Source organism: Hyphopichia burtonii (genome assembly GCF_001661395.1).
Source record: "Hyphopichia burtonii NRRL Y-1933 unplaced genomic scaffold HYPBUscaffold_1, whole genome shotgun sequence".
NCBI lineage: Eukaryota > Fungi > Ascomycota > Pichiomycetes > Serinales > Debaryomycetaceae > Hyphopichia > Hyphopichia burtonii.
The window spans coordinates 1,599,865-1,617,075 of record NW_017963728.1 but is presented as its reverse complement, the minus strand read 5'-3'; the positions used below and the strand labels follow the sequence as shown (position 1 = coordinate 1,617,075).

At 36.8% G+C, this 17,211-nt stretch overlaps 4 protein-coding genes across 4 annotated transcripts; all 4 read right to left on the bottom strand.

The window, feature by feature from the left end:
• Window positions 1-50: 50 nt before the first annotated feature.
• On the bottom strand, window positions 51-4,388 carry HYPBUDRAFT_100976 (uncharacterized protein; the record flags this gene model as incomplete). Its single annotated transcript, XM_020218088.1, has 2 exons — window positions 51-2,547; window positions 4,045-4,388. 2 exons carry the CDS (start codon window positions 4,386-4,388, stop codon window positions 51-53), a joined length of 2,841 nt encoding a protein of 946 aa, XP_020079085.1.
• Window positions 4,389-4,545: 157 nt separating this feature from the next.
• On the bottom strand, window positions 4,546-6,231 carry HYPBUDRAFT_103507 (uncharacterized protein; the record flags this gene model as incomplete). Its single annotated transcript, XM_020218271.1, has 1 exon — window positions 4,546-6,231. One exon carries the CDS (start codon window positions 6,229-6,231, stop codon window positions 4,546-4,548), a length of 1,686 nt encoding a protein of 561 aa, XP_020079084.1.
• An 820-nt stretch (window positions 6,232-7,051) lies between these two features.
• CST20 (mitogen-activated protein kinase kinase kinase kinase) lies at window positions 7,052-8,224 on the bottom strand (the record flags this gene model as incomplete). The annotated part of the gene is made up of 1 exon (XM_020218246.1): window positions 7,052-8,224. The coding sequence occupies one exon, from the start codon at window positions 8,222-8,224 to the stop codon at window positions 7,052-7,054; it is 1,173 nt and encodes a 390-aa protein (XP_020079083.1).
• A 3,527-nt stretch (window positions 8,225-11,751) lies between these two features.
• Window positions 11,752-17,117, bottom strand: HYPBUDRAFT_151528 (uncharacterized protein). Its single transcript, XM_020220542.1, has one exon. The coding sequence runs from the start codon at window positions 16,974-16,976 to the stop codon at window positions 11,793-11,795; it is 5,184 nt and encodes a 1,727-aa protein (XP_020079082.1). The 5' UTR covers window positions 16,977-17,117; the 3' UTR covers window positions 11,752-11,792.
• Window positions 17,118-17,211: the final 94 nt, after the last annotated feature.

Genomic DNA, 17,211 nt, shown 5'->3' with positions numbered 1-17,211 from the left:
TAAATATAAAGGGTATAAAATTTCAGTTAAATAGAGGAAGGTAAACATTATCATGCAATCTTACGGTGAAGATTCTTCAATTTATCATAAGTAACAACCAACCATTTGACAGTCTGTTCATAGTCAGGCTTCAAAATAGCTTGTTGTAGATACGGGAAAACGCTGAGCTGACCACGGCTGGCAAGATATGCCAGGTCCTTGTCAGGAGTAAATTCTGGTAATCCATAGAAAATATGATTAAACCAAAGTTCTTCAGGTTTATCAAATAAAGGAAGTGTCTTGGATTTGATTGGATCTACTTGATCACCACTGCCTTTGGCAGTGTCACCAAACAAGTAAGTATAATCTTTCGACTTAAGTAAGAATTCCTTTTCAAAATGGAGAATTTTATAGTTTGCTACTTTGAATTTGGCGTAAATATGAACTTTCTTCAAATATTTATACCAAGCGTAATCCTCAATCAAGGAGTCTTGTACAGAGGATAAGTAATCATCAAAAACCTTTGATTGATCAAATAAGTTATTCAAAAGTATTTGAAAAGCATGAATGACATCATTGAATTTAATCGGATTATTTTCATCGAATTCATCCTGATCTCTAATATCGTTATAAATACTATACTTATTTATTAAATAAGTAGAGACGTTCTTTTCACTCCATTTTGAAAATGTTTCGTTGTGGTCCAATAGAAGGCTCTTGAAGTATTGATTTATGGTATCAAAATAGCTATGTGACTTGATATCGACAATTTCATGTTCACTTAAAGAAATTATCATTAATCCAATGTATCTCACCAACAGTCCATGCAACAACATATCATCATCAATTTCCTGCTTTGTTAGCCAGTCATAAGAATAATAATTCGAGTTGGGAAGATAGGCTGATGAATCACGTTTAGGATCATTTTCGAACTTGATATTGATTATGGGTGCACTCATATGGTTCTGAAACACTATGGCATCAGATTCTCTAAGTTGATATCCAAGTTTATTATTAATAAATAGTTTATCTTGTTTCCACCAGTAGTTATGTAATGTGGAATATTTTTCTTCGTCATCATCATCGTCGTCATTACCATCTGAATCATCTTTGGGTAAAGTTTTATAATGAGTGGAAAATTTAGGAAATGGTATGTACTTAGCTGTTTTTACTAATAACTCATTGAACAAAGGATTCGAATCAACTTTAAGTTTACTTCCAGTGACAGCAGCATCATCTATATTGACATAACAAAGTATTGGCTTCCTCGTACTAAAGACATCAGTGTCGTTGGAACTCAATTGTGAACCCAAGAGTCCACTATGAGATCCATCCCAAGAAATGAAACGTATATTTCTAAGAGGTTTCCAACCCAACTGCACTAATTTTTGAAAGCCTCTCATTATTTCAAATAAAATTGCATGATTACTCAAAGGGTCAGAGGAAGTCATACTATCTCTGGAAGCACCTATTACAACATCACCATCATTTAAAACTCCTTTTATGGAACCAACAATATTGGTGATTTTTCTAGGCTTTTCTTTAGAAAATATAGTATTCAAGTAAAGCTCAAGAGTAGAGTCTTCAGTCACTGGGTAATGATCCCAATTTTCAAAGTCTTTGCTCGAAGATGGACTAAGCGAATCCAATACTGGTTTAATGGCTTTATAAGAAATAGGGATAGATGGAATTTTGGGAAGGGTAAGATTATTAGCATGACTTATGGGTTGAAAAGCCACTGAATATCTCGATAAAGCTGATTGCAAAGATTTTAATTCTTGTTTATTGTAAGAGGAGACATCTTGGTAAACAATAAAGCCTGAAGCGCCATACTCTTGAGAAATTTGAACTTGTTCCGCCACGGACAAGATCTTGGAAGTCTTTGCAATGACAAGTTTCGAAGCGGGATTGATTCTATTTTTCAAAAGTAATTGAAAATCTTTTGTAGTTGCTTCGTTCACGAAGATATAAATTCCAGTGACACTTCCATTGAAACCAAACACATTATAGGCCGGAGTTGAAGATTTATGTTCGAAGAGTTTAGCATTATATAAAATCGACTGATCAGCGCTATTCAAAAGACTCAAAGATGAGCCCAAAGGTTTTTGAAGATGAGGCATATCGTAACTAAATGCTTGTGTTTCCACACCAAACTTATTAAAGTTATCCTCGACGAAGGAAATTAGGTCGATGTTATCATTTGTTAGCAAATTTGTTGGGCTTTGATTGTTAATAGCAGTGAAATTAGTTAGCCAGTCAGATATTTGTTCTTCATTAACCCGGTCTTTACCATTAGTTATACTATGTAAACCACTAAACACGAGATAACTCCGTTTAATATCGGCTTTAGTCAAACGAAGACCATGCCATCTTCTAAAATCCCTACTCATAGAAGTTCTTGGTAAAAAGGATAGGTGTAGAGTAAGGATAGCTAAAAAGCCTAGAGATACAAACCACCAGAATCGGCTTCTTGAAAAGTTGGGACTTATTGAAAAGTAAGATACTAAATCATACTTTGATTGTGTTTCTTCTTCATTTTCACCGTTATCGAAAAGTTCGTTATGATTTCTATCTAGCCTTATATCATTCAAATGATGTGGCTGGGCAATTGACCCATGATGGGACCTTAAAAACCGATCACTTAACAAAGGGGAAACCTCATCACTATCGCTCTGGCGACTCAAATTGGCGCTTGTTCCAGCAAAATTCTGACTAGAAAATCGATTTAAGCTAGCCTGCACTGGAGAGGAAGCACTCCGTCTTCTGTTTTTAAAGCTATCCAGCTTTCTAGATTGGGTTTGGCGTGACATGTCGATAATAATTGCAAGCGGGCAGCTTCGGATTGTTTTAGGGCAGCAATTGAAGGGGATATGCTATTTTGCAATTAAACAGCAACAAATTCACTGTCAAACGTAAAACTTATCTGGTTCAAGTCTAGTTCATGTAATGTTGCAAAATTGGTTATCGAGTAGTTTAACCTAAGATGGAAGATACCCCAATAAACTAATAAATTTATCCTTAGGTGCTGCTAGGCGTGAGAATTCTGTTTTTTTTTTTTATTTTATTTTATTTTTTTTTTTGATAGCAGAAAAAAAGGTAAAACCCACGGTGATAAACTCGAGTTTATAAACTGAAAAATTAGTCAAGGCTCAAGAAACACCCACCCAACAACAGTCTATTGACAACGCTTTGTAGTCGAGCGACGGAGTCGATGCCTGGGGCTGAGTAGTTGGTGTCTACTCTACAATTGTTGGAAAAAAAAGAGCATTTACAGAAGAAATGAAAGCAAAGCATTTGATGCAAAAAACTATAATACATTAAAGAAGTAAATTCATGATCGGGGAGGTTGGAATTGGATAGAAGGAATCATTTCATAAGGCTTGTAACAATTGAGATAGTTTTAACAATCGTAATGAATCGTTTTCGGCTTGGTTTACTTCTTTGACCAATTGCAGGCATGAGTCAGAATCATTCGTCACTTTTACAACACTTAGTTCAGGTGAGACAACTACTTTGTTGTTGGAAGCCAAAGTCATTTGGTAGTTATCACCAGCTTTGATTATATCGACTTGGTCACCTTGGTCAATGAAGAACCTCAATAGATGGTTAAGTTGTTTAATGAATTGTCCCTTTAGTTGCAATTCATTGGTTTCATCGGCGGGATTAGTGCCATTTTGCAACTGATCCGATTTCTTATTTTCCAAACTGACTAGAGACCTCTGTAGAGATTGAATTGATTCGAGTTTCTCTTGGTGCAAGCTGAATTTTTGTTGAAGTTCATTTTGTAGAACTTCCCAATTCTTCACGGTTTCTGATAACTGTTCACGGCCCAAGTCGATGATTTCGTTCATGTCTGTTATTTGGAAGTCGATGGCTTTGGGAACATTCAATAAAACCGCGTGATCTTCGTTACTTTCGATTTCTTTCACGAGATTATCAACTTGTTCATTCATCGACTCGGTTTCCTTGATGAAGCGGTTAACTTCATCTAGTCTACTTTGATATTGACTGTTTATTTCCACCACTTCCAGTGATAGAGCGTATAATTTGTCGACGTCGGTATACACGTTATTTTTCAAAGATTTCAATTGTGCTTTTGATGATTCATTTTGTTCGAGTAAGTTCTTAGTCTGGTCTATTGGATTAGCGAAATCATTTTCATCAAGTAATAACTGGCGTAAGAATTTATCTCTGGTTTCTTGTTCAAGATAGATAAACTTGAGTTTATTCAAATATTGTTTATAGTATCGAGTTTCCTCATCAATATTCTTTGGGTTGGTAGAGCTCACTCGGCCGCTTTTATCAGCAGACACATCAAGCGTGGCAACTGGACTGCTTTCAAATGCGGACCGCGCCAGAAGGATCAGCAAGTCATAATTGAGCTTTTCTAGTTTACTCTGGTATGCCATGGTGAGCTTGCTGTGTAAATACTTTGTTGTTTATGTTTCATTTTTTTTTTTGTTGATGTTTTATCTGATGATCTGGTGTTTGGGTTTTCTTACAAGGAAAATGTTCCACACTAGAAAGTTTTATATATATTTATATCTCTATTAAGTTACTAAATGTTTAATTTTTTTTATCAACCTCCACATTCTTGATTTTATCAATTTGCTCATTCAACAAGACTGGAACTTCCACTGCTTCGTGATCTTCGACGTTCTTAGTTTCCTTCTTTTCTTGTTGCTTTTCACTTGGAGTCATAACAAAGTCGGCAAAGTTAACTTTAGAGCCTTTATCATCATCTTCAGCGGTTTCATTCCATTCTTGCAATTCTTTTTCGTGTTCACGTTCAATGGCAAATTCAACAGCTTGCAAGACGTTGTCACACAAGTGTTTTGGTTTATATTTTGGTTCGGTACCAGCTTGGTAAACCCCAGTTTTGACCAAGATGGAAAACCAAGAATCGTCATGAGAATTGGCAAAACGAATATCCGACTCTGGAGTATCACCAACGAAGTAAACGGTAGAAGCAGGAGGTAACTGTAAAGTGATTTGTTCCTTTTTGGTTAATTCCCCAACTTTACCAACAGCATCACCAGCATCTTCTTCTTCTTCGGATTCATAGTCACCCGATTCTAATTTAGCTTGATTAATAATTTCTTCACCTTCGTCATTAATTAAGATATCAGCTTGAGAAGCGTTTGGATCATTAATTGATAATTTTTTCAAATGTTCATCAAGAACCCCTTGTCTCCATTTGGTTAAAACTTTATTAGCAAATTTAAAAGTACCTTGTTGAGGTTTACCAAAACGGTTAACCTTTAATTCTTTACCAGTGTGCTCTCTATATAAAGCGGCAATAGAAACTTGTAAAGCACCCATACCGTATCTTGATAATTTATAATTAGTTGCCCAAATAAAATCAGAATGGGCAAAATAGATTTGAGGACCTTCATCAAAAGATTCAGAAACAGTACCCATAACCCCATTTTTAGATAATAACAATTCCAAGATGATTTGTTGATCAGCAGCCCAATTTCTCAGATCGGCAAAGACTAAAACGGCATCAATAGAAATCTTGGAGAAATCAACGTCTTTAGTACAGGTTTCTTCTTCTTCAGTTAAATCATGATATGGAGAAACAGCAGGGTTCCACTTCATGACGTCCAAGGGAGTATAAACATTTTGGAAACCATAAGATTCAGCAACATTACGGCAAACATTACCAACCCCACCAACAACCAAAACATTCTTATAAACCCCCACAAGATCCTTCATGGGAGTATGACCTTGAATGATTTGTTCTGGAGTAATGGTGGTATTCAATTGTTCAGACAATAACTTGGAACGAGCCGATTCGGGTTTCCCTCCACCGTTAGTAACAAAAATCGAAGGAACAGTGATATTATACTTATTTTCACCATTCAATAGCTTCATGGCTTCGATTGCTTCCGGAATAACGTTTGGACCACGTAATATCACCCCATCGATATCAAAACAAAAAGCATAAGAAGCAACTCTCTTATGATCAATAACCGTCTTCTTCTTTCTTCTAATAATAGAAGAATTTCTAGATAATTTTGCTAAGGAATCAACTTTTTTCAAATTCAAGTTAGATCCCAGTTTTTGTTTATTCAATGAAGTAGATGATGATAACTTGGTCAACCCATTTTGCCACTGATTCAAATCAGAAAGCGATAACGAAGAAACACGATGTTTTCTGGTCATTGGCGTTAATTCATCAATCCCATCATTATTCAAATATGATTGAAATTGAGGACTCTTATCTTCAACAGCTGATTCGTTACTCATGGTGTATTGCTAAGTATGTAAGTAGATAACTATTATAAGCAAAAACTTTCCAATCTACAGATTCTCCCTGGAATTGGCCTAATTTATATATTTTAGGGGATGCTGTGTGGGTAGGTTAAGTAGTAGCAAGAAATAAATGATCCCCACACACACAAAAACTGATGCTGGGCGTGGCCGCACCATGTCTTACAACTTTAATCAAACCACCTTCCTACAATGGCTATAGTTACTAGCATTACTGCAATAACTAGCTTGTCTGCGTTGACTACAGCCCACCAAGGAAGCCATGGCCAGTGATGGAGTGGGCACTGTGGTGACCGGGAGGTGGAAACGTGTGGGTATGATATAACCAGTCATTAGGAATAGTCTCACAATAGTAGTTAACTTGCTATAATAAGTTATATTTGCTAGTTGTGCCCAAATCTATTGCTGTAAGGTTAGTTCACCTTGCATTTGTAGAAGATGAGACAGAATTCTCTGGAACGAACACTGGGAGAACGTTAGACGAAATTTCAATGAACCAACGGAATATTCCATCGGATTCTTTCTGCTTTGTCCAGGGCAGAGGATGTTCCGATGTTTACCAGTGTCTCAGACACTGGTACACGACGGGTTTAGTTACAAGCCACCCAATTGGCAGGGTCACGAGATGAGATAACGGCAATTATATAGGTAAGAATATACATTAAAAAGTAAGAAAAAGAAAAAAAGCAGTCACTTTGTCAGGTTGGAAAAAAGTAACTTAAAAGTAATTAAAGTAAATAAAACATCTCGAGAAACAAAAAATAAAGTAGGAGTGGAAAATAGTAGCATCGAAGAATTATTCATCTTCATTTTTTTTCATTCTGGCAATTTTAACTAGAGGACTTAAACTGGCAACATCATCACTTTCCATAATGAATTTGTCACTTAGTAACTGATCAGCATTACCTCTTTTATTAAAATCAACTTGTAAACACCAGGATAAAAATTTACGGATATCATAACTTAAAGCTTCTGGTTCTTTTAATTTAGGAGTACCATTAGTAGCAATTAAATAAAGAGCCCTCAATGGAGTTTCGTTAAGATAAGGAGGTTCCCCTTCAATCATTTCAATAATCATAATACCTAAAGACCAAATATCAACTTTTGGACCATACTCTTTACGAGAAACAACTTCAGGAGCCATCCAGTAGGGAGTACCAACCATGGTAGTTCTTTTCAAGTTGATTTCATTAATTTGGGCACAAAATCCAAAATCAGTCATCTTGATATTACCATCGATATTTAATAAAATATTATCACTTTTGATATCTCGATGAATAACCCCTTTGGAATGTAAGAATTTTAATCCTTTCAAAGTTTCTCTACAAACTGCACCAATTTGTCCTTCAGTCATCACACTATGAGTGACAATTTCAGTTAAGGATCCTCCTTCCATGTATTCCATAATCACCCATAAGTCTCCCTTTAATAGATAAGAATCAATAAAATTAACAATGTTTGGATGTTTACTTCCTTTCATAACTAAAATCTCATTAATAATTAATTCCTTTTTAGGTTGTTGATCCAAATTCATTTGCTTAACGGCAACAGTATTAATCAATTTATCTTGTGCAACTTCATGTGCTATATAAACACCTCCACTAGCACCTTGTCCAATTTTAACTAAATCTTTATATTTGTCCTTAGGGTTTCCTTCCGAACATATCGATTGTAATTTATTCAATATTTGTTGGTTCTTACGATTCTTATCTTCTCTCTTCTTTTGGGATAACATTGCAGCCTTCTTAGCATCTCTGACCGGTTGTTGTTGTTGATTATGTGCTTGATTGTTTTGATACTGTTTCAGTGAATTGGTTCTGCTAACTTTCTCCGTTGGTGCTTGAGCATGCTTACCACTACCTCCAGTGATTTGATCCAACGCCTGTTGTGGTGTTGGTTTACTCAGTTGTGGTGGTGGTGGCGGTGGACGGTGTGATTGCAATTGCTGATCTTCTCTTAATGGTTCCATTGGTGAATTGGTATTACTACTAGAAAATCGCGATGTCGCTTGGGTTGGTGCTGTACTTGATCCTTTTGGTTCTAATTGAACTTGTTTAGATAATTGTTGATTATGTGATTTGGATTTTGGTATCTTATTAGAAGTGAGTGAAGATCTTTGTTTTTGTTGTTGTAACTGTTGTTGTTGTTGTTGTAATTGGTGTTGTTGTTGTAATTGTTGTTGTTGTTGAGTAATTGGTGGTACTGGTGATGATGATGAGCTATGGAAATGACTATCAGATAACTTTCTTGATGCATTTCTTAAAGATTTGATTGATTTAGAAGAAAAGGATCTTCCCATAAAACTCTTCTTACTCAGCAGTGGAGAAGTTGGGGTATTATTACTAGATGATTCACCACTTGTCTTGGTAGATAATTGTTGTGCGGGAGGTTGATTAGCTTGAGCTGGTTGAGTTTGAGGCTGAACTGGTTTTGGTGCTGGAGTGGAAGGTGGTTTTGGTGCTGGCCTACTTGGTATAAATTGATTACCTTGATTGGCATTAGCACTAATACTAGAAGTAGCAGTAGGAGTCCTTGGTTGAGATTGAAATGATTGTTGGGGAGTTTTTTCAAGATTAGATGTTTGAGGAGTTGAATCAATATTACCGTCCAAGTAATTATAATTTTCACTAATTGGAGTAGCTGGAGGACTAGATTGGTTTAAAGATCCACTACTAGCATTGGAACTATCGGTGGTTGAACTAATATTATTGGAACTGTTACGGATTGTGGTTGGACCACCAGTAAATTTCTTAAAAGCAACGTCATCAGGATTTTCATGAGTATCTTGATAAAATGCAACGATGTCCATAACAGCTTGAGGGTGTTGTTGTTGTTCCTTTCTTGAAATACCACTGGCACTCAATAATCTTTCCCATTCTATTGGTAAACCGGTATAAGAACCATTATCATCTACACCAACATGAGCAACATGAGTAGCATTAAACGGCGTACTAATTTTCATATTTAATTCTGGTGAACTACCACCATTAGCTGAGTTAGTACCCCCATTGATATTGGAAGATGAATTTTTTTTGTTAAACATTGATGAAAAAACACCTCTTACACGATTACTACCACCACTTTTCCTCTTTTTAGTAGACAATCCATTCAATTTGGGTGAAGGAGTATGTGGAGTAGTTGGGTCTCTTGGGGATTGTGGTGGAATGAAACCTTGAGAGCCATTTCTTGAAGACGATCCTCCACTTGTACTTGGAGTTCTAAAACTTTGAGGTTGTTGTAAGACAGGAGTGGTATTAGCTTGATTACCTGACGCATTTTTAGAGGGTGGTAAAGGAGGACTTCTTAAAACAGATTGGGAAGATGTATTACGAATTGAAGGAGATGTAGTGGAATTTCTAAAACTTGGTTGATTCTTTCGTTTAATTGATGATGAGCTATTTGAAGAAATTGATATTCTTTTATCATTTGGGTCATTAATACCTAAACCAGTTAATTTTGTTTTTGAGCTAGATTTGGTTTCATGATCAATATTATCATCGGTAGTTGGGATTTTATCTAATGATTTCGAATGATTGATTGAAGCGTCATCCTCTTCTACTATACTAGTTTTACTTTCATTTGAATTAAGCAAAGATTCTAATTTTAAGTCTTGAGGAGGTTTAGGTATTGACATCGAAGGTTTACCAGGATCAAGTAAAGATTTATAATTTTGATATTGATCAGAATCCAAATCATCAATTGGACCTTTTAAATCGGGGGTTTCAATTCTTGGAGCGTCATCATCGTCATCATCATCATCTTTAGTATTATCAGTTAAATCGGTTGATTCAACCGTGGAATTGGCAATAGATTCGATTTCTTCCTGTTTATCTTTAGGAGGTTTAATATCGATGAGATCATTGGTGGATTGTTTTTGTAAAGCAAATACATCATAAGTACCTGGCATTCGAGGTAAAGAGCCGGCAGATTTTTCCTTTTCAGTGTCTGATTCAGTCTCTTCGCCTTCGGTTTCAGTGGCTTCAGCCTTATCTTCATTAGGGAGTGTATTATGCTCAGGGATGATTTTATCAGTATGATCTTCAGTAGCCAGTTCATTTGGAATTGTTTCGTGAGTTGGCTGAGTTGGCTGAATTGTCTCAGTGGGCTCAGCTTCAGCTGGTTCAGCTGGTTCTTGGACTGGTCCATCACTAGGCTTTGCAGAAGGGACTGCCGATTCGGCATGGCCATCCCCGGGTTGGACCGTCGTGGTGGAATCTTCAGTGGTATCCTCAGAAGGGACATTTTCGCCCGCCTTAGACTCGGACTCTTCTAAATCATCATTATTATCCAATTGTATAGGAAGCTCCACGCTCGACGAAGCATCGATGCTATCAAATTTAAGCTCTGGTTCATGGATAGGCGACCCCAAATGAGGAGTCTTTCTCGACTCATCGTCTTCGGAGTCTTCAAGATATTGGTTGACCAAGTCGTCGTTATCATTGAGAGTGGTATTTGCCGCGGTTGAACGTTGCATTGATGATGTAGTGGATGTTTGAGGCGAGTTAATCACAGAATCAACCATCGATTTAACCTGCTGAGGCACTGGACTGGCACTCTTCTTCACGTCGTTCAATGGCACCTGAACTGTAGTATCGTTCTTCTCCATGTTCACCGAAGGTGAACTTCTTTCAGTCATTCTATCTTGATTATTGATTAGAGAGCGGTTATTCTAATTAGATCGATATATATATGTATATGTATACATATACGTATGGAAATAGGAAGTCTCTTGCCAAACAACTTAGCTGCTATCACCTGGTGCGAATGGATTGAAGGAATGAAGGCTAGTTTACTGATAATCGATATCAGCAAGAAGTAGTTGATAAGTTTATAAATTACTAGTGGACGTGGAACGTGAATTTTTTTTCTGTCTTTTTTTTTCCTCCTACTGTTTTTGTATTAAAAACCTTAACTTAAGCGCTCAGAGTAACAAAAAAGAACAAAAAAAAAGTTTCACTAACAAAAAATGGTAAAAACAACAAAAAAAAGACGAAACCTTTTTACCAATTGTATACTACAGCCATACTTGGGTAAACATATACCCTTGTCTACATGTAGTCATACATTCACACTGGCCGACAGATGACTTAAAAGACCTATTCGGTATCAGTCAAGTATGAACGCTTAACAATAGGCTTGTTTTGATGTTGTTTTTTTTGTATTTTTCATGAATTTTTTTTATTTTTTTTATTTTTTTTTTTTTTGGTTTGTTTCACGAGTCCCGATTACGTAATCGGCTTTTTGGTTCTTTTCCATCGAGTCCAGCCACCGAGCAAACACCCGCACCGCTCGATTGCACTGGGGCTACCCAGTCCAGCTGGTGACGGCGGTGTTCCCTGGTGGAGTTCTAGACAGGGTTTGATGGTTATCTAGACTGGCTGCAGAGGTTGTTGGTAATTTCAGCAGGATGCTCGTATCCGTTTTAGTCAGATCCTGTACAGTTTAAAGCGGTTTGCAGGTTAGAGCCATCCAGACAAAGATGGAATTACGGGTTGAGCCATTTGCAGGTTGTGTATTTAGAATTACTGCTAAAATATCTATCTACGACCAAGGACACTGACATTACCGACATTTTCATCGTAGATGTAGTTACCCTTTTTCAAGTAGGCGAGAACGCTGATTTTGATTTTGCTTACCCCTTTGGAGGAATGGTTCCCGCGGCCGGTGATGATGACCAAGGGCTCGACGAATTCGGCGATGGGGCCGAATTTTTCGAATTTACCGTCGGATTCACGATCGTTCATTTCTTGAGTCCACCAGTCTTTCAAGCATTCGACCACGGCGTCCATGGCGCTTCTGACTGATAAACGGTGTAAGTCCAAGTCGGAGCCCATTCTCCAGCTTTCGATTCTGTCACGCTTGACGGATTCATCTTCCTCGATGAGTAATTGACGGTACTTGGTTTTCATTTCTCTGCTAACGTCTTTATAGTAGCTGGTTACACCGCTTGAGTTATTGGATAGCCTTGAGAATAATAGTTGATTCATATTCTTATATTTTGCTCTTAGTTCATCTTGGTTGGTATACGAAGTACCAACAAGGCTGGGTAAGATCACCTTCTTCTTTTGCTTGGGTGATTTGGCAATCACCTCTGCTGAACTGGGGGTGGGGGGTTCTCCATGAGTCAATTGATATCCATCATTTTCGATGATAATCGTGGCAACTTCAATAACTTTTATATAATCTCCTTTGAAAAAAACAATTCCCTTTTTGAAGAATAAATCACTCATTTTAGAAAATTCTTCATTACTTTGGTAAATGGCCTTTAATTCTTGCACTTCGCTGCTATTTTCATTATATTCATATCCCTTTTTACTGGATATACTTCTAGTGTTTTTATTCATTCTTCCTCCTCTTTGCACTCGACCATTAACCCGAGGACTTTCTTGGTAATTATATATGATATCAATTAATGCTTTAACAAAATCATTAGAATGTTTACTCAAATAGGATGAGATCTTATTACTCTTAACCCCGGTTACCAACGATAATCGAGTCAAATTCCGTTGGAATTGTTCATGATATTCTTGAGTCTCCTCTTCCTGTTTCAGCTTGAAAATACTCTTTGATTTCTCAATAATTTTAAAGTCATTACTCACTTTCCCATTCAAAATTGATTCAATTGTCATAGTTGAATCTTCATTATGCTCATTATACACTTGGTTTAATATAGCAAGGTCAAAATCAGGGAACATCTCCTTGATTCCTAATACCGCTTCGCTATACCGCTTATCTTCGACTCTTTTCATGCCAAATTTTCTCTCTTGTAATTCTCGTTGTTCTTCCCAATCAATATCAAAATCAATTTCAACATCTTCTATATCTAAGATTTCGTCCTTTTCATAGAATAATTCGGCTATAAGTGAGTCAATGTCTTCAGTGGTTCGTACTCTCAACTTGATTTCACTCAATGCTACTTCGGGGAAAATATCTTGTAAAATACTAACAATCGAGAGAAAGTCGGCATCTTCTTCAGATTCACTTTCTAATTTAATCGACAATAATTCTTCTTCGCTGAATTCAGGAACTCGTGGTTCATCCTCATTAGTTTCATCTTCAAAACGAACATCTTCCTTCAACTTGGTTTTCTCCTTAGGTTTGGTCAGCTCAGAAGCTTTTTGGTCAACTTTTGACTCATTGGTATTCTTCCTTTCCGTTGATTTAGCCAATTTCGAATCAGAGTTAATAGCTTGGTTTGATGCAGCTTTATTTGGTAAAGCTTTATTTGATGCAGTTTCATTTGATGCAGCTTTATTTGATGCAGCTTTATTTGATGCAACTTTATTTGATGAAATTTTATTTGATGCAGCTTTATTTGATGCAGCTTTATCCGATGCAACTTTATTTGATGCAGCTTTATTTATATCAGAGGGGGGTGTATTATCTTCTTTAGTCAAATGCATTTCATTTTTAATGTTATCCTTGGATTTTGATTTCGACTCTTGTTCCCTATCAACCAAATCTGCTTTCCCATTTGGTGACTGTTTACTGGTCTTAGGCTCTTCGGTATACATCTGCTTCGAGTCAGAACTATTTGGTGTCCTCACATTCGACTTCTTCTCCGAATATGCAAATCCATTCAGTTCTTCGAACATGACTTTATTCTCGGAGTACAACTCGTCTAATTTCTTCTGAAATTCAATTTTCTGTGATGACACGTCAAAGTTTTCGCCCTTCTTCAATCTATGATTAGTGTAGTTGGAGAACCCTTCATTCAAAACTGACTGAACTGTATTTATTTCTGGATCTAAAAGCCAATCGTTATCTTTCAATTCCTTTCTGGCTTGGGATAAGTCAGCCTTGAGTTGCTTGGACATACTTTCAAACAAAAATGATTCCTTGGAGCAATCTTCCTTGATAGGTTTACCTTTACTCACATTTTCGATATCAGAATTCAATGAACTCATCAAATCTTTAAACTCCTTTGTTGGTGACGGTTTCAGAATTGGTTTGGGTTTCTCTATTCCATCATATAAACTGAATGACTCATTGGATATACCACTATAGGTCGAAGAGTTCTTACTGAATCCTTGGGTATCTTTTGTCTTATCTTTTACTGACTCTTCTTTTGCACGGTTCTGAAGTTCATCCAGTTTTATCTTTTGCTCCAGTTGTGGCTTTTGAACAGCATTCTTTTCTATTTCCTTTTTCTTACGCTTTTCTTCCTCGATAATTTGTCTTTGTTCTTCTACTTTTTTTCTTTGAGCTTCAATAACTTCTTCAGATACTGGGGGTGGTAATCTTGGCTCCGCCTTAGTCGGCAAATCTACTGTAACGTGATCCTTAGGGATAATAATTCCCTTTAATTTATCCTTCTTATTTTGTTCTTGTTTCACTTTTAATCTCTCTTTTTCACGTTCCCTTTGTCTTTCTTTCTCTTTTTCACGCTCTTGCTTGAGACTTGTAGTCTTCTTCGCTGAAGCTACATTTTGCACTTCCGATGAACCGTCACACAATTCTATCAAATGTGATGGCGGCTGAACCTGTTCCAGGAAAATAGATTGAAAATTTTCGGTGATGCTAGATTTGATTTCCTTATATTTGTCTGATTCAAGGGTATATTGGGGGAAAATCAAACCGTCCACTAATATTTCTTTAGACCTCAAAACTTTAGGGGAAGAATCAAGCTCCAAAACCTCTTCGCCCTTGAGTGGAAAGTTGTTAGGTGGAACTGAACTCTCCCTTAGGCGATGAGTGGATCTTGTTACAATATTCTTTTGAAGCTTGATTGGGTTCTCGTAACACTCCTTAGATGTTGACATGCCAGTATTATTCTCCTTTGAGTCAGTGGCTCTATTCTTAGTTCCACTATTTGATTTAACTTGAAGAATCGGAGGTTTTCGCAGGTCGCCTTCTTTGCCTTCGGAAATCTGGTTAGGAGAGCCAGGAGCTGCATGTGTCTTATCTTTAGATGATTCGGTTGATTGTCTTACGGAAGATCCTTCGATATCGATATCATTCCTGCCAAAGGATGAAGATGAGCTATCATGAAAGTCAACCTGAGGAATTGTTGGAGCTTCATTATTCTCTTTCTTCATTTTGTTTTCGGGGCTAGATTTCGCATCGTAGAACTCTTCATCAGAATCAATACCACAAGCTGTACCTTTTACTGAGTCAGGCGCATTTTCACTATTAGAATGGATTGGCTTGTTCGAGGAATCGATTGTTTCCGTTTGACTAGAAAATGACAAATCTCCACTGTGTAGAATAGTGTTATCTTCTTCACTATGTAAGAATTTTAAATCTAAGTTATTCTCTAGTGGTTTCATCAAATCATTCTTGTTAGATGGCTGTTCCCATAAGCGAGACGGATTAGAATTTCCCCAAATATTAGAATTCAAAAACTTTGTTGGAGCTGGGTTTTGTGAGCTATGCTGATTTTGTTTCAATAGAGGAGAATTAGACCAGAAATTTGAACTTGAGTTTGCATCAACAAGTGAAGGCTGCGGTGATTGGGTACGTCTATGACCCGCGGAACCTAGCAAAGAGTTTTGAAGACTAGGCGAGGCAATACGACTAATTGAGTCATTTCTCAACGAAGTGAATGGGCTATCATCTAGCTCCCTGTTAAAAAAACTTTGCTGTGTCGTATTCGAATTGGATGATTCGTTGGAAGAACGTGAGGCAGGTGGCGTGAAACTAGTTGATACTTCAGGCTGCTGTGTTATACTGTTAGCATTTATTAAGTTGGCATTAACATTGCTTTTTATCGGGGTACTTAAATGCGTGTTCAATGGTTGACCTTCAATCAATACATTCCCCTGGTCGTTACTATAATTGGGTGAAAGAGCCGAAACATGTCCATTTGTTATAGCTTGAGATTCGGTATCGCCATTACGAATTTTAGGTGAAATCTCCAGTAATGTATCTTCAGGTAGGATTGCCAGTACCGAGTTTTTAATTGGAGCACTGTCCAGTTGCACTGATGTATTCACTGCACTGTATGTATGATGTTTATTATAATTGAACTGATCAGTTGAGAATCCTTTGTATAGCGAGTAGTTCATATTCATACAAACCACAACTAAAAAATGAAATTCATTACCATCAACCATATCATACAAGGCTGACAAAAACGGAAAAGCATTAAACCGAGTTAGCAATTCAAATCTTTCCAAAAATTTAGTTTTTTTTTCTGATACACGTTGAATCATATTAAATGGTCTTATTCCATCAAGGATTAATTCCACGGCCGACTTTTGTTTAAGTTGGGCTATTGTTCTAGATATGGTAAAGGACAAAAGACCAGATACGTAATAGACGAGTGGGTGGTACTGGTTAGGTGAAATTTGAGGAATTTCCAAATGACTTATTAAATATGGAATAGTATCTTCGTCGCTGATTGTAGAATGAAGGGTTTTCATAAACCGTTGCACACGAAGTCCAACATCCTTATTGCTAACCGCAATTCTAAACCCAAGAATCTTTATATGAGCAGGTTTATCATCTGCAGTGGTTGCTTCATCATCGCTCGATTGGAAATCTAAACTTGGCGATTTACTACCTTTTTTCAAACCTGGAGACTGATGTTTTAGAATCTTGCTAGGTGTTTTTGTTTCGACATTTTTCAGCTTCTTCGATCTTATAGATCGGTTTTCTTTGAGCTTTTTCTCTATACGAAGGTCTATAGTATTGGGATTGAAACAAACGGGAATGTCTATGAAATCGGGGTATTGGATAATATTCGATCCATGTGAGTTCCTCCTTGGGACTTTCGACATGGTTGTTCCGAATAGTGAAAAATTTAGATCGCCAAACAATGAAAATTTGTGAATCTGCTCTTTATTTGAGCTACTATGAACTTAGTGTTTCAATTGGCCGTAGTATAGATCACCTTATAATCATTCACCAATGCTTCAAAGGTGTATTCGAAGAGAAAAGAACGAAAACGAAAAAGAAAAAAAATCTGAAAAAAAAAAAAAAAAAAAAAATAAAAAATAAACTTAAAAAACAAAA

Excerpts from the sequence above, each read along its gene's own strand:
- HYPBUDRAFT_151528 (XM_020220542.1), bottom strand. The coding sequence starts at position 16,976 with ATGTCGAAAGTCCCAAGGAGGAACTCACATGGATCGAATATTATCCAA.